The following is a 17,827-nucleotide window of genomic DNA, read 5'->3' on the forward strand; positions in this document are numbered from 1 at the left end:
GAGAAGAAGGAGAGTGGAGGAGAAGGTATAACGATACTTGTGGAGATCACATTGATTCCATTGTCCTCCATTGGAAAATCAATGAGTAGATTCATTTCCTTTTGGTGGAGACCCAACGATAAATAGAAGCTTCTACTGTGAATTACATTGCGAGCTCCTAGACTTGAACGGAAGTTCGTAAGTTTAACTTAATGGACTTGACCAATAAAATAAATCTGGTTGGTGCTAGTGCCTTTAGGTATGAAAAAGGACTCGAACTCGAACGATAGTTACTTTTATCATTTTTCTCTTATATATAAATGAGATCCATAACTCTTTTATTAATTGTTTTAGAAATTGTACTAAAAAAATTTGTTTTAGAAATGGATTATTATTATTTTAAATTTATTTACACTATTAATATTTTTTATTCTAATACAAAATTCAACCAATAGATAAATACCGTAGCGATCGCACCGTGGAGAACACCCAGGCCGTTTCGTGGGCTGGGCTGAATCAAAGAACTGATCCACATTACGTATTGGGCCCAGGCCGGCCCAACTCATCCCTTAAACTTTTATCCGGCTCGCGGGTTTTGACAAATATGAAAATGAATCTTCATCCAAAAGCTCTCTTCTCAGTTCTCCCTCTCTTGGTTTTCGTTTGATGTTCCACGTTGATCTCCGCATCTCGACCGTCAAAAACCAATTCTTCGAATTCGAGCGGAAACTTTTCTCCACAGTCACGTCTGCATCTTCTTCATCTTCTTCCGAGACGCAGACTTTGATTGTTTCGAAGAACACTGTAATTTTCTTCTGAAATGCACGGACGGCCGCGCAAGCCTCTGAAACCGGAGGAAGAAGAAGCTTCGGCGGCGGAAGCCGCAAAGCTTCGCTCTCTTCAATCTCAATTGCTCGCGAATCACCACCAAAAGAAGTATATCTAACTTCCTTATCTCTATTCCGAGTTTCAGTGACGGCTTAGGTTTTTCTTTGATTTGAATTTCGGATTGAATATTGCAGCTATGCTAAGGAAGCTCTTGATGTCAGTGCTAAGGTGCTGGAAATGAATCCGGATCTGTATACGGCTTGGAACTATAGGAAACTTGCGGTAGAACACTATCTGAAGGAATCTCCATCAGATACCGAGTCGATCAAAGCGATTCTCAATGAGGAGCTTAGAGTAGTAAGTTTTCATTTGGCGTCACTGTATTGGAAGCTCTTTTTACGATTCTCGTCGAGGCTTCTGCTTTTAGTCAATCAGTTTGAACTGTCATTTCAATTATGCGTTTGGCTAACTCCACTACCTACTGTCGCTAACTAGTACGTGCTGCTGATTTTGGTTGCGATCCATTCATCTTTTGTAGGCTGAAAGCGCACTCCGTCAGAATGTCAAGTCATACGGCGCGTGGTATCATCGTAAGTGGATCTTGAGCAAGGGGCATTCGTCCACCGATCATGAGTTGCGACTTCTTGGAAAGTTTCAGAAACTCGACGCTAGGAATTTTCATGCATGGAATTACAGAAGGTTAATACCTGCTTGCGTTCTCCTTATCCAATCCTTTTAGGACGATAGCCGCAGTTTACATGTCCAATTTGGAGGTATCAGTTGATCTGTTTCTTTGTCCGTTCATCAGATTTGTGGCAGCGTTAGTGAACATACCCGAGGAGGATGAATTGAATTATACAACAAATATGATAGACACAAATTTCAGCAATTATTCGGCGTGGCATAATCGCAGGTATTGCCTACTTAATTCCGAGTTCAAAAGTTTCGTTGTAAGAAGTTTAGGTTCAATTGTGCGGGCTCATCGTGCTATGGTGGTTTGCATGATTTACCAGATTTACTCAGCACAGTTCTCAACGGGTAGAACTTTTGTCTGAACTCTGTTAGCCATTTGATGAACGCAGTAAGAGTTCAGGATATTATTCGTGTACGACTTCTTTGTGCAAACGTAAGAGAAGCGTATAAAAGTCATCTCAATTCTTCCATGAGCACTTTTATGTGGAAAAATAGTGCATGAAAAATTACATTCTATGGAATTCTCTAGCAATTTCCCCCCTCCCTCACAGTGTTCTTTCGGTAGAAAGTTTTAATTATTTGAAACTGTGTTGTTAGTGTAAATTCATTGATGTGATTTCCACTTCTTTGTAGTGCGCTTCTTGGTAAATTGCTGAACAAAAAAGCTGAATGTTATTTCCCAGTGGAAAAGGTGTTAAACGAAGAGTATGATCTCGTGCACCAAGCTATTTTCACTGATCCAGATGATCAAAGTGGTTGGTTTTATCATCTATGGCTTCTGGATCAAACAGTGAAAACAAATGCTCCGAGTCTTGTTTCTTCTTGGCCACCCCACAGTTATAATGTTGCATTATCAAGAACTGGATGTCTCGACGATCACACCCTATCTCCACTTAATAGTTTCCATTCTGATTCAGGAACATTTCCCCTCATTCTTTATTTCGATCAACCTGTTCAAGGTATCGACTCATCTTCAGTGTCTGTTAAATCTACAGCTAATTTAATAGGAGGTCTTATTTGGAAACCACTCTCAAAATGTAATTGCGATGCTGCAAAGGCTTGGGTTAGCCATCTGGTTTTTCTTGAAGAAGAGCTCAATTCTTCTGAATTTTATTCAGTGGAAGTCAGTCTTGGACATTCTGAGAAAATAGCATCTGCAAGTGGTTCTCATTATGTGAAACCAACTAGTTTTTCTTTTAAAGTGGCTGTGCATTTCGGAAAAACACCTATCGGAGATTGTAGTAATGAAGGGATCTGGTGGAAGGATGAAAACTTTTCTAGTTGTGGAATTAGTTCTCAGAATTTTCCGTTTGTTTCCTCTGATAATCCAACCATTGAGGATAATTATGCTGCTTCTAGTTCTGAATGGTGTGCCGAGATTATAAGTAACGAAATAGCTCTTTTCCGAGAATTATTATCGGAGACTGACTGGTATGCTCACCCCATTTGTTCTATGTAGTTTATTATTTAAAATTGTCTTTAGATCACATATTTTTCGTTTAAATTTTCCCTTTCTTTTGTAGTAAAATTGGAAAGCTCACTCTTGCAAGATTGTTGATGGCTCATGCTGCAACATTGTCTCCACATGCGAATAAAATGGTCCAACTTGAGGAAGTTCTCGAACTTTACCAGGACCTGATGAAGTTGGACCCATCACATTTTCACTACTACAAAGATGAACACAGCTTAGTATTATTGCAGAAGGTGATTCACAGTTTCTAGTTATCAACTATTGAAATGTTACATTTTCATCTATGATGTTGATGATGAATTGATGATGTCCCTTTTGCCACCAGGGATTAGAATCTCTTCAGCACTTGTTTTATTTTTCCATTTGTGACATCAAATTATGCTATATCTATGAATATTTTACTTTGTTTCACGTGCATAAATTAGCACTTGCCTATTAAAACTATCCCTTAGGAGATTTGATTGGAGAGAGAAGCAATTTTGAGGACAAAGTCGGAGCTTCACAGAGTCTTAGGACCAATGGGAATATCTTGCTTTTATTTGATCTATTCCTTCTTAGAATTCCTTCTTATTCTTGCCAATCAGGAGACCTTTGTGTAAGCCCTCTGACTTGTTCGGGATAAGATGTTTTCCTCTTTTGTTTGTTTCTTATTTAGAAAAAGAAAATTAAAATAGAGAAAGAACAAGAATTCTTATAAAAAATTGAGATAAGAGAAAAAAGAATGATGGGGTAATTTGCCGGTCCCATGAATCTTACAATATTTTTTTATTTTTTTCCTTTTCACCTCTTCCATTAGGGTCATGTATTCAACAGGAAGAGCGACTTATATTCTGGTTTCTTCACAGGTGACTTCGACTAGGGAATCTTTGTTAAGACACTGCTATTGCTACAGAGACCAGACGTCACCATATATTGGTAGCACTACCTGTCTACGGCTCAATAATTTATCAATTTCACGGATGGGATCTGTCGAAAAGTTACTATGGGTTCAAGTGCTGGACTTAAGCCACAACGAACTTCGATCAATTGAAGGTACCATTTTCTCACGTTATCTATGGTAATTATATGCCTATTAAATTTATCGAAAAATCATTCAAGTGATTTGATTGGATAACCGTGCAAAGTTCAACTCCGACCATTCAAGTGCTTTTTTTTTCCCCCATTCTGATAAGAAACTTTTATATCAACAAAAATAGGAAACAAGCTAAGGGTTGGGGAGAGAGAACCCCACCCGACCAAGCTATACAAAAGCTTTCCAATTGTTCAAAAACATGGAAAGGTTGTAATTACAAAGAAATGACTGTAATTGAGGCAAAAACATGGAAAGGTTGTAATTACAAAAAATGACTGTAATTGAGGCATCATAGAAGCAGTGCTTCTACAAAGAAAGAGTATAAAATAAAGGACTTATCTTAAAAAAATGCGATGACTTATTTCTCCACAAATATGCCACGAGAGAGTCTTGTAGCACAATTCCACAGTAGATCTAGCTTTTCTAGGTAAAAACCAGCCTGTGAGAAGCTCATGAAGCCAACCATCAATCTGCTTAGGAAACACGTAGAAATGCCGAAAGCACCATTCATGTGCCTTTCAATTTTAGAAGTTAATACATTAATCAATCTACAAGATCTAGCTGCATGCTCTAGATTTCAGTAATTATACAAGAATATAGAAATAAGGCACCATTCATGTGCCTTATTTCTATATGTTTTAGAAATTCGATCTTTCCACCTTGCAACACGATTTTTCTTTTTCAGTCATCAAATTTTCAACCCATATATGAGACAAACTTCAACTTTTTACACCTACGTTCCTTTGACAGGATTGGAGGTCATGCAGCGACTCTCTTGCTTGAGTTTGAGTAACAATAAAATCTGTAGTTTTACCACATTGGAGCCTCTGAGACGTTTGAAGTCTTTAAAAGTTTTGGATATTTCACACAACGAGATAGGTTCGCATTCAGTCGACACGACCAGATATCTCTTCCCATCTCCCATGTCTCATTCTGAGGAAAATGCTTCGAGCAGTGATAATTTGGTAACTGATTGTTCCGATCTGGCAAGTTATTGGGAAGCTTATTATCTATTCAAAGATCTAAGCTTGACTCAGTTAGACATTGAGGGAAACGTGATATGTAGTGAAAGGTTTAAGGCATTTCTGGTCAAGGTTCTTCCCAAACTATGCTGGCTCGATGGAAAACAAGTACAGTAGAAGTATTTAATTTTTGGTTATATCCAGTTCCATAGATCCTCTTCTGAACATAAAACGGTACACAGACCGTGAACAAAAGCATCATTTTCTTTTCCATGGAAGGGGGGTCAAGGTTTGAGGATTGGGGTTATTGCATCCCAATCATCCAAGGACCATGGTGACCAAGGTGATCACTCGATGACTAGTTGGTCGCCCGTGAAAAATTAGCGAGATTTTTGGAGCTTATAGACATACATATACGCATGGAGATGGCAGGTTTGACGGGAACAACAGGAGTGAATATGTGGTTGTCCTTGTCCAAATTGCTTTGAACTTCATCATCCTTAACCACTTGGATTTCAACGTGTACTTATAGTACTGTTCCTTGAGTTCTTGTAATGCCAAAATTTGAAGGGCTTTAATTTAATCAAATTATATTGAGTTGAGATGTGGCAGGCATGCTGACGTGCAAAATCGCCAAGTGGAAGATTTTCATTTGAAGTCTTCAAGAGTGTTGAAAAGACGTGATGAAAATGGGGTTAACCGAACCGAGGTAATTAGCCGTATTCATTTGAACAACGAATTTTTGTTGGTGAAATATCTTTTTTTCTATTTTTCATTTTTCGATAACTCGAATTATACTCGTTCAGTTATTCAATTTGTTTACCTTTGAAAATGTTTTCTGCTTCTAAAACAGTTCCATGCTCTCCGAAATCTCACTATTCTCTTTTCATCGTACCCATCTCCATCTCTCTCTCAAATTTCTCTTTTTCTTGTTAATTTTTTTTCTGTAACTTTTAACCTTTGTCTCTGTCTATGAAATTATCCATTTGACTTTCTTTTCCGTCTGGAATCTCTCTGACTATAACTTCTATCCTTTGTCTAACTTATCTTTTTCTTATGAATTTCTCCCAACTTTTTTCTGTCGGTATATTTTTTTTATTACATTTTTCTCTCGTCTACCGGAGTGAAACCGTAAGGAATCCTTACGATACATCTCTCACAAAATTTCACAGTTGACTTCACTTTTTACTTCTCTACAGTTACTAGCAACCACAAATTTCGTGTTGGACAAGTACTCATACTGAAGATTTTGATCCAGGATTATTCTATCAACCATACAAAATGTACTTGGGTTTTCCAAAATAGTGTAAAAAGAAGTGCTTAAAATCCTTACTATAAAAGCTTAAAATCATTACTATTTGACTTATACTTCTAAAAAATTTGTTTGTTCACACTGGACAAAATTAGTAAAGACCTTTGACATTATTTCAATTACTTCCCTCTAAAATATTTCCCTTTTTCTCGGGGTTTTTTCTCTCTCTTTTAACTTTTAGCAAATTCTCGTGAAAAATCCTACCGGACGTGTTGCTCTTCCCATTTTAAAAGTAGTTTCATCTTACACGCTCCAAAATATATTTATTCCAGGACCGTAAAAACCTCATATTTAGAGTCCGATAGATATGGTTTCTGAGAATATAATTCATCTGGATGAAATTCGAGCCTTCACAAAATGCGGCATATAATTTCTTGACATTGCGTTGAAGCTTTTTCTCGAAAGATAGATAACGACTCTGTGATTATTTTTATTTTAAAATTTAATAAAAGCTATTCATACCTATTTAATTTCCTACTTATAAAAAATCTTACTGAAAGTTAAAAACAAGAGCAAAATTGTGAAAACTGAAACTTCCTGGAATGCCATCTTAAAATTAGATTAGAAACGGACGATATTGGTACATAAATAGGATTCTAAAGAACTAAAACATTATCAAACAAGTTCTAAAGAACTAAAACATCATCACTTGTAACTGAAGAAAGTGTTTCAAAAGTACTTCTAAACTGATTATGTACCAAGAGATGAGATTCCTTGGGGAGTTCATTAATTTCCTAGCATTAGCAGTAGAATTTTGAGACACCCCGAATACAAAGCACTCGAAAAACTTACCCATCCATGTACAAGTAAATTAAGTGGACCACGTTATGAGACCATCGACAAAGTGAGAAGCTCAATATAGTGTTAGAAGTAGAATTCATAACGAATGCATGGATTAATTAGCATGCATTGGGACTACAGTTTTGTCCGTGTGACACAAACTAAACTTTGCGGGGCACCCATCTTAATCATCTTGTTTGGGCCAAAAACACGTATCTAGAACAGAATCAAATAGCTCAGGTTGGAAAGAAGCCTCTGTAGGCACCATTTGGAGCTTATAAACTTAAGAAGGATATGCAACAACTTTTATGGATAGCATGCGTATCATGATTATTGACCTTAAAGACTAGAAGTAGAGAGTGATAAGATGAGATTATATGTACCTCGCGTTTAAAATAAAAAAATTGCCGCACCGAATTCAAGTCGAATTGTCCTCTAGCCGGGTCTGGACTGTGATACACAGCTCAAAATGGTAATTTTATGTAACAGCATTAGTAGAATACAAAATGAATGCAACTTGGAAAAAAAAGAGAGTTACAGAGTTTAGGCCATTACCTTCGCTACTTCTGCCGTTGTCGATCACAGAATTGCTTGGCAAGAATAATTTCCCTTCAGAGACGTTCTTCCTGCTGCTATAAATCCCATCTAATTTACGGGAAGGTAAAAAGAAATTGGTAATATTTTATTTTATTTCCGCTTTCACCATTAGAGATGGCGATAACATACTGCGGGTTCACAGAGATTACAGGCCGGGTACAGTGCAGTTAGCAGTAAAAATACGTTCCCAGTAATTTTGGAACTGTATTACATTTGGATTTGCGATGTTATAAACCCCATTGCAGAACCAATATTGACGTAGAATTTACTGTTTTTCTATGGGGTACTTGCTACTAAAAGCCTGAGCTTTCATCTGCTTAATGGGCTATTTCCAGCCTTATACAACCACCAAAATCTACAGTTGCCAAAGACCAAAATGACCGAGTCAGTTGAAGATATTGGTTATCAAGGGGTTTATGTTACTGCATAATTGGTTAGCTCTCCCAAATCGGCTTTAGCAGCTAGCTGGGAGATGTCTTCACGTTCCGCCCATCGCTATCAACTGCTGTGGAGATTTGAGCAATTTCTTTAAAGACTCGACTATGCTTGCGAAGGATGGGCGCTGAACCGGATCGCTGCCATGAAAACAAGGAAATATGAGATTCTTTTTTCGATATTTTCTAGGTCATCGACATCACCATCTTCAGAGTCTCCAAGTCACATCTTACATACAAATAAGATATTGGAGAGACTATTGAATTAAACAACAGCAAAAATAGTTTCCAAACTCCTCATTCGAGAGATAGTAAATAGGAAAGTAGATTGGAGGAAAACATTTCAAGCCTACAGATACATTCTTCCTAGGGAGGGGGAAAAATCACATAATAAACACAGACCAAGCACTTGCACATAGATTGTGAACCAAATAACTTACTCTGCCCAGCAAGACTCGATGAGCGAAGCCAGCAGTGGGGAAGTACTTGATGGGATGGAAAGCTTTCTATTCTGGAAAGCGACAGCTCCCACAACCTAAGAGTTTGCACAAACATGTTAACCGACATGAATGCCGTTGCTAACAGCAGTCTGAGGAAAGTGGGATAAGTTGTTTTAAAATATTTAAATGCTTAGAATAAATCTTACCTGAGCCGGACCAAGCCCACTCCAAGGTTGTTGCATTGTTACCAGTTCCCAGAGGATCACTCCGAAACTGTAAACGTCAGACTTCTCATTTGAAGGCTCTCCCCGAAGGAATTCTGGAGCCATCCACTCGGGCTGAAAATAAAAGCAACAGAGTTACATGCTGATTGATGGACGGCTGAGTAAAATTTTAACCTGCAAAATATTGGTGCAAAATCTGACTTTCTATGGCGATACGAATAATATGGCATTACAGATGAGCCTACTAGAAAAGGTTTAAATCAGATGATTACACATGGTGAATGAATCCTCTATATATTTCAAAGGATAAGATGGGATCAATATCTTACTGAACAGTGACCTGATTTTGGAACATGCTAGAAATAGTTACTGTTCCAGCAACAACGTAGTAACCCCATTGTCTGTCCTCTCTAATGTTAGGCATTCCAAGCAAGAACTAATTCGATGACACCATCAAGGACATGATACAGCAACTTTAATTATTCAGGATTATCAGAGACTAATATTCATCTAAGTCCAAATGTTTTCACACAAACACGTGGTGTTGGATGCACGTAGGAACAAACACTGGAGATAAGTACTATTCAATGGATATACCAATATGGTAAAGCAACTTACTGTTCCAGCTACAGATTTTGATGATATGAAAGTGTTTGCTTTGAATCTGGACAACCCAAAATCACAAACCTAGACACACATTGTAATTAGCAAAGGAAGTCAACCGTGCTCTCTTTCATGAAACATTTAAAATAAATGGCACTTTTCCAGTACCTTTACTGTCCAATTTTTGTCAACCAGCAAGTTAGGAGATTTAAGATCCCAGTGTACTATAGGAGGATTGAGACAATGTAGGTAGTTGATTCCCTTTGCCTGCAAGATAAATAAGAATTACTTTGCTAGTTCAGATAATTGTATGAAACAAGAAAACAAGAAAGAAGAGATACACACAACATCCAGTGCCATGCGCAATCGCTTCCTTTGATCCATCAATTCGCCAGAAGATGGCCTGTGAATTAGACGATAGAGACTACCCCTGATACAAAGATTCAAAATTAGACGCCAATTTGCGAAGGATTAAAAAAAAATTAATGGGGAAGAAAGTAACCTTGGCAGGTATTCAGTTACTATCGAAAGATGAGGTCGTTTTGTAACTGCACCCATGAAGAGGACCACATTTGGATGGCGGACCCGCTTCATTATTGCAACCTGGGAAGTTTTACAAAGTATAACTGAGCAATGGTCATAACAATCCGTTACTCTAAGTGATTACACTATAAATAATGCAACTTGAGAAATGAATGGTGGAACTTTACTTGTTTCTTTTTTTAAGGATATATAAAAATTCAACATATTGTAGGGTTGGGTGTCCAAGGGATAGATATATGGACATCAACCCAAAGGGAGATTCACAATACATGGACAAAAAAGAGAGTTCCCACAATGGGAATTAGCAATTGTGATTGGATATCGTGTGAATAGAATAACAATAGGGAAGATCAAACTACATAATTAAAATGTCATCAAGACATTACTGCAAATAAAAATAATTTCAAAATCATAACAAATCAATTGACAATTGGTTGCAAGATCATTCCGGGTGTCTATGCTCAATTCACTTCTTATTGAAACGCAGAGGTTCAAGGTACAAGTGCATCATACTATTTCAGTTGCAAGATTAGTTGTTATTTATATAACATTTTCCCCCAGCTAAATATATGGGGATTCAGCACAAACGTATGCAATTTCAGATAGTGATAGCAAATGAACTAGAAAAGGAAGAACCAGTGTACGAGTAAATTACTATTAGCTTCTCATTATACCTCTCTTAGAAACTCTTTCAACTGATCGTCATGGAAATCCTGCACGGTTAGAACCTTGACAGCAACATCCTGTGCAGAATAATATTTGTTTATTATGCAAGCACATATAGAAATATCAAGATATGTTACATATAAAAGAGCAGAGAACCAGCAAGAGGTCCCTTATTTATACTAGTCATCTTCTTTGATCAATGTCTAAATAAGTGATAGAAGGTAACTGTAGCTTGTGTTTCCATTTAGAGGTACGGAGGACGAAAAGGGCGGGCCAGCATGGGAGTGAGGCAGGGGATGGCTTCCCATTAGCGTCCCTGCTATCCAAAACAATCCCCATGTCTGAAAATTCCCATAAAAAGTGGGTGTAGGAATTCTTCCATTTGCAAAATAAAATTATTTTGAACTTATGAAACTATTACAATTAATTTTCTACTGGTTCAAGTATTTTATGTTATGTAAATATTTAAAATTTTTACCAGTAGAATGTATATAAATTTTTCTTAATCTATTCATATGTTGAAATATTAAAATCCAAAATGTATTTATTAAAAATAATAATTGTTGAATAATACAATTTAAAGAAAAGGGTCCAGGGTCGAGAGCAAGTGAACGAATTTCTTATTCTCCTCAGAATTAAAATTTTAATGGAAAGTTTTTCCCATACGCTTTTGCCCCCTTCAAGGAGGGTCATGGGGCCCGCAAAGAAAATTAGCATCCAATTGGCCGTTCTAGGTGATGAAATAGAAAATAAGTAGAGATTGAAAGACTAGTCTATTGAAATTTGATACATTAAGAACTGAACATAAATGTTGAATCATGAATCAGAGAGAGAGAGGTATAGAAAATTAACCGATCCATGCCATTCAGCACGATGCACTGTTCCAAATGAGCCTGCAAAAACAACGAAGGGGAAAATTCAGGATTGGTCACCCATTTATACATTTAATGCAAGCAGGAATGATGAGGGATGTGGAACTACCAGCTCCAACACGCTCCTTTATATGTAATTCATCCCATGCAATTTCCAGCCAATCCATTGCAAGTGATGGTTCAAGTGTCAGGTATGCCGCTGAACAATTTTGAGACCGACCCTCAACCTCCTTTGAATTTGTTTGAGTTGAAGGAGTTCCATTCAGTGAAATCCCTGCCACAACCGCCTCTGTCCGGCATATTTCTTCAACTACTACTTTGTTTTCATGTAAAGATGCACCAGCAACAGAATCCAACACCTTGGAGGCATCAGCGTCAGCAGATGCCAATATATGACTCTGAAGCACACACTCCTTGCTCACTTTTGTTTCCAAACACAGCTGCAATGATCTCATACAAGCTTGATCGACCAAATTATCAGTTTCAGGCCCTGGACTCTTATGTAAAATGCTTCCCCCTTTCATCTGGTGCTCTCCAAAACCTACAAAGTGTTGATCCAAAATGAAACTTTGTCATGCCTTCCAATTTATAAGGAACATTCAGCATTATATAACAATAGCAAAGTTTGCATTAAACCAAACCATACATGGATGCCGCATGTATGTTTAAGAAGACTTTCCGGACAAATCCATGTAACCCATGATAGCCTAATTTTTAAAGAGTAATTTGCCATGTTGCTTATTTTCAAAAAGAAAAAAGGATATATATAACATAAGCAGTTTCTACTTTAATCAACAAAATGCCGGCCATGCTTCCAATGAACATTAATCTAACATGCAGCATGAACAAATAGCATTAGCAAAAAGTTTGTTTGAGTAGTAAATACAACTGGGAGTAAGCCAGATCAATACTAATTACATTAGCAAAGTGCAAACATTAGATGACATATATATGAAACAATACCTGGGTTTGGAAGATCATACACAACAATTTAAATATGGCAAGAAACCACATAAACATAAAGGACGGCTAATGCTAAATTTTATGCATAAACGAACACATCTACACTCAGTTGACACGTTTACTACTAAACAAAAATTATGAGAAACCTCCAAAGCATTTATAGTACCCAAAGTTGTCTGAGTTCTATATATTTTAAGAAATGTCTTTCACCATTTACGAACCTGAATGTAGAAGATTTAGAGGAAAAGCACGATTTTGCTTTGAGCCTACGGTCTGATGGCTTTCCACAAAAGGTTCTTGGAACTCTTTTAAATGAGAAATGTGGAGTGGTGAAGGCATTGAAGATGGGAACCCTCCATTAATTGAGGAATCTGGACCATGTATATTTCCTGGTTCCCCAACTAAATCAACTACATATTCTCTGTTAAGAACATAAGCATCCGTAAACAAAACAATAAGACATCATATAAACTATGACCAGAAATTGAGTACGCATTGTGTTCCACTCAAACAAATTTAGAGGCCCTGCCTTCATTAACAACAAAACTAAATTGTTGACTTAAGAATGGGGAGCCAACAGGATATCCACAGCCTCAGTAATGCAATCGCATATCCATGATGTTCGACATATACAATTAAAAAAAAAAACCTTGTGGGAATCAGAAACTACATGATCTACAGATAGTTTTAGCCTTTTAGGTATCCAAAAAGTACTAGAAGGGAGATTTATTAATTACCAACTCCCAAATTCATTCAAGCAAAAGAGTTATGCAACTTTTTTCAAGATGATCCTGCCTTATGGCTATACAATGGAAAACTTCATCAATGTCATATTTGCTTGTGATACCACATAGTTAAAATTGTAAGCTTGTGTTATAATTGGTAATACCAGAACCCTCATGAATAAGGCAGAAATGAGATAAAATGCCTAGGATTTTTACTGAGATAAATCTGAAAACTGTATAACTTGTCGTGAAAAAGCTTCCTGAGAGGTCGAGCTTGATTATCTAACCTCAATGATTGCCTGTCGTCTTCAATTTTGACGAGGCAAGAGGATCGATGATCTGCAACACAATACTTGCAACCTTTAGCTATCCGACATGGCAAACCTATATAATCTGCCAATTTCTGCAAACAAAAGAACAATAATCCTCAAGCAATTATTATGAAAAATAAACATGCCCGGTTACAGGCTACAATTGAACAATAATCCTCAAGCAATTATTATGAAAAATAAACATGCCCGGTTACAGGCTACAATTTACTGTGTTTACACTTGAAAGAGAGGTGCTAATCATTCAAGTCCTACAAGTTCGTCCGGTGTTGCCATGAGGTACCCCCTTCAAAATAAGGCATTCATGCCCTTTCCATACTGAATGCAGCAAGACTCTGAAGACATTAAGTACATCCCTGATCTACTAAACCAACAGAGCAAAAAAGCTATTTAAAACAAATAGACAGGAAAACAAGCCATTTTTTTACTCCGTACAGGGAAATAACTATTGGTGTGAACTCATTCTTCTAATCCAGTCTTCATTAATCGCAATGCCCGAAACTAAGATTATTTTCAACTTCTTATAGCACACTATCACATTCTTGTGTCATATTGTTAAGAGAATTAATTTTGATAATCATAAGCTTGATAAAATTGGAATTCTTCTCCAACAAGCATACGTAGAAGGAAGAAATTCAAAAGCTAAATAAAATAGTTTCTCAAAGCATAAGGGGACACTTGAAGATCAAATACGACAACCCATGAAGTACCTTGAAAAGTATTGCACGGTGTCTGCATAGCCCCATAGAAAGACTACCAATTGGAAGCACTATGCACTTCTGAAATTCCCTCAATCTTTTGCTCACCACTTTCCAATGGAGATGTAACCCTCCTTGCTCCACCGGAAAAGTGCCCCTGTTTGTTGGAAAAAGAATAAAAATATTTTTTAAAAAGAAGCGCACAAATTTTAGTTATGCAATAAATGATCTGCTGTGGAATCAAAGAAAAATTGTGATAACGTACCCCATGTAGATCGCAACAAGTTTTCCTAGTTTCTCCACCAACACCAGGGTGTTCTCTGAAGCACAATATAGTTCTTGTGCTTTGTCTTCAAGCTCTTTCAGTCGAGAGTCCCCACGTCTATCAACAAGAACCACCTCCATTGACGTCTCACTTGGTTCAATGGTTTTAAGCGACATCAGTGGTGGTAGCCGTCTACCTTCCTCAAAATCATTGCACATAACCCAGAGATATGGGTTCATACCCAAAATATTGTAGAAGCCATCTGAAATTTTGTCGGAGTAGGAGAGGCAACCACTTACCTGAGAATATGCGAGTCTAGAGTCGTAAATAATTAATTGGAAGCTTAACATCTAGCTCTGAGGACGACTATTAGTTCGTAACGAATCGCACAAATTCGACAAGACAGTAGGAAAATTAACAGAGTTATCAGAAGCAAAATACAAAGACAATTACGAACCAATTATAAATCAAAACTTCAGGCTATTAAGCAAGAAAAATGCGGAAGGAAAATAGAAGACCAAGGAAGCTCGAGAAAGTTAAAAGGTAGGAATCGACTGATAAAATCTGAGGAAGTTTCTGCCGAGACAAGCTCGTAAACAAAAGACTCGGTCATTAACCATACACCTAAACTTAACGTCGCCATTTGAGATATGCCTTCAAAATCCTTCAGAAGTTGATGATGTACCAGGCAGGATAAATAATTTTAAAAAAAAAACAACTGAACCTTTTCATTTGATTACCGAGAACAATTAGACTTTGAAATATACAAGTCAGAAAACTGGAGATAGATAGTGCATATACCCAAAGTCGGTAAGAAACGGTTTCAGCGTCCGTAACGTCGACCCTGCCCTCCTCCATAAGCACAGGATCGCCAGCGAGACTAGCATTGGAGCGAAGCGATGCAGCCAGAGCAAGTTGCAGGTAATAACTCTCTGTCGCTCTCTTTGCTAGGTTCTCCTTACTACCTTCAACCTCAATCTCTTCCGGCCTTGCCGTGCGCGAGGACAAGATCTTTGAGGCCGATGAATCCTTAACATCGCTGGAAAAATTTCCATCCACTGTCCCCGTTCCCGTTCCCGTTCCTGAAAACAAACTCCCCGCATAGCTACTCCCGCTTGATACCCTAGGCAGTGAAACTTGACGGTCAAAGTTCCGGTCAACACTCCGATCCTTAACCGGCGTTGTGTCGTGGTCCGGCTCCGAGGTAGGCGGCGGAAGCAAAAGCTCGTGCTCCTCGTCGCAATTGGAAAGCCAAGTTTTCACGTGAGCAGTCGCCGATCGCGTTGCTTTCTTGTCCACCAACCAATCGTAAAAAGCAGGAAGTTTCTTATTGCTTTGAGTCTTGTCCCCCGTGAAAAGATCCGATACAGCCGAACTCTTCGTGACGCTAAAGTCGCGCGCTGGCCGCGGGGTCGGTTTCGCGTCGCTTTCAGTACTAAAAGTGTCTTTGTTGATTTTCTTCTCGTGATCCAAAATCTGTTTGGAAGTTGATGCCGAGTCAAATCCGCGATCCGGAAATTGCCTCGGGAAGAAGTAAGTCGTTCTGTGCGGCATTTTTTACAGTCTCAGCGTCCAGCCAAAACAGAGAATCCCGCACGAAAACACGAACTCAAGCAAGAACGAACACACGTCTGTCTTCAACTCTCAATCGCTCGCTCGCTCGAATCCTCTGTTAATCTCAAACTTCACCAACTTTCACTTTCACCACCTCTGCATTCGATCAAGAACAACAAACAATGTCCAGTTCCATCAGTGATCAAACAGTAGCTAAGAACACCTGCAACTCAAAACACTATAGAAACCACACAAAACAAGACGAAAAAAACAACACAAACGCAACACTAAAAACCATAGCCGAATTCCACAAGTACAGAAACCAAAAAAACAGAACAAACCGAACAAAGCAGCTTCATAAGCAACCTGAATACAGTAGCTTATTGCGGGAGTATAAAACGACGACGGCGGCGGCAAGGGACGAATACGGAGATGCAGATTCCAGCAGTAGAAACGTAGAGTAAACCTAATTTATGGAAGTCGCGATAAGACTGCGAAGTCCAAAATGGAGAGAGACTGGAGGTTGGATTTGAGCAGAGAAAGACGGTGGGAGAGGAAAGAGAAAATGGCAGGCCAATGAAGAAAATTGGAGCGAGTTTCTTAAGCACGAAAATTGGAGAGATGAATGAATTATGAATCGGTGGAGAAATAAAATAAAAATATGTAGCATAGCGATAAAGACACTTATTATAATTCCTAAGATCCATGCTTAATAAATAAATAAATAAAATATATATATATATGTCTGCAATATAAATATAATATAAAAATAAAAAAGGGTGGAAACAGGGAAAGCCGGGGGCGTACATGCGCGCCTTGCGTTGCGAAAGAACACGTAAGGTTCAGCTCAACGCTCGTGCCGACACGTAGCACTTAAGAGCCTTTCAGGGAAGTAAAGCTTTCCCTCTAGGCTCTACTAGCGGTTTTTTTTAGAACACGGTTTTTTTTCCTTTTTCTCCTCAACAATATTTAGATTTTTTACGGTCATCCATTAAAATTTGACCATTTTTAAATTTTCTAAAACTAAAAAGATATATTTTTTCTGTAATTTTTTTATTCTTACACATCAAAATTGAGTTCGCTAATAAATTTTTATCTGATATATGGACATTCTCATTTGTCCATAAAGTCAACATCAACTTATTTTTTTAGCGTTACAAAATATAGAAAAAATATCATTAGTATATACATAACGTTAATATTAGTAATGTTAAATTTATAATTTTAAATTTATATTCAAATAGTAAAATATTTATTTATTTAGTTTTAAAATTTTTTTTACTAAAAATATTAATTTTTTCTATTAATTTACATTTTTATAATCTTTACATAAATATCCATCAACATTCATATTAGTTAGGGTGGTCAGTAAAAAATGTATGAACATCTTTTTTATTTTATCTTTCCATTGTTTCTTCTGTAGTGCCTAAAAATGATAAAAGGAATCAAATTAAATATTTGAATATGGGACATATTTTCTAACAATTTTATAAATATAATTTTAAAGACCTCCATATTTTAAATAGTTAAGATATACTTATAAATGTAACATTTTCTAAAAATTTATTACTGGATAATTTTTTTTAATTACAAGTTTAGTAAAAATTTTTAAGTTGTGCTTAATGTATCCTCTCATTTTTAGGGTTATATCTAATTTATCATTGAAATTAATAGATATGTTATCAAATTTACGAACATGTCGAACACAAAATTTTAATGTAAAGGTTAGTTTTACTAAACATAGTCCCGAAAGTTTGTAGACGAAATTTTTAATTTAACCATGTTTTTTTAGGGCAATAAAGGTGGTGTGTGGATTT

The 17,827-nt window shown here is 37.2% G+C and overlaps 2 protein-coding genes across 4 annotated transcripts; one reads left to right on the top strand and one right to left on the bottom strand.

The window, feature by feature from the left end:
* Positions 1-590: 590 nt before the first annotated feature.
* RGTA1 (RAB geranylgeranyl transferase alpha subunit 1) lies at positions 591-5,607 on the top strand. Its single transcript, XM_022280970.2, has 8 exons — positions 591-915; positions 1,002-1,164; positions 1,346-1,506; positions 1,616-1,720; positions 2,134-2,931; positions 3,024-3,204; positions 3,817-4,003; positions 4,794-5,607. Exons 1-8 carry the CDS (start codon positions 800-802, stop codon positions 5,180-5,182), a joined length of 2,100 nt encoding a protein of 699 aa, XP_022136662.1. The 5' UTR covers positions 591-799; the 3' UTR covers positions 5,183-5,607.
* A 2,151-nt stretch (positions 5,608-7,758) lies between these two features.
* Positions 7,759-16,658, bottom strand: LOC111025042 (Protein kinase superfamily protein). Of its 3 annotated transcripts, none has more exons than XM_022302920.2 (16): positions 16,377-16,657; positions 15,258-16,166; positions 14,457-14,755; positions 14,204-14,348; positions 13,452-13,567; positions 12,661-12,860; positions 11,586-12,017; positions 11,457-11,497; positions 10,613-10,681; positions 9,898-9,998; positions 9,741-9,825; positions 9,564-9,662; positions 9,411-9,479; positions 8,775-8,906; positions 8,569-8,663; positions 7,759-8,269 (listed from the first exon to the last, which is right to left on the bottom strand). In XM_022302920.2, the coding sequence occupies exons 2-16, from the start codon at positions 16,008-16,010 to the stop codon at positions 8,173-8,175; spliced, it is 2,733 nt and encodes a 910-aa protein (XP_022158612.2). In that variant the 5' UTR covers positions 16,011-16,166; positions 16,377-16,657; the 3' UTR covers positions 7,759-8,172. The 3 variants fall into 3 exon arrangements, with proteins under 3 accessions (XP_022158612.2, XP_087975618.1, XP_087975619.1); XM_088119492.1 differs by having other exon boundaries at positions 16,352-16,657; XM_088119493.1 differs by lacking the exon at positions 9,411-9,479 and having other exon boundaries at positions 16,377-16,658.
* Positions 16,659-17,827: the final 1,169 nt, after the last annotated feature.

The sequence above is a fragment of the Momordica charantia genome, assembly GCF_013281855.1.
Source record: "Momordica charantia cultivar OHB3-1 chromosome 11 unlocalized genomic scaffold, Mcharantia_2.0 BLBB01000011.1, whole genome shotgun sequence".
NCBI classification, from domain to species: Eukaryota; Viridiplantae; Streptophyta; class Magnoliopsida; order Cucurbitales; family Cucurbitaceae; genus Momordica; species Momordica charantia.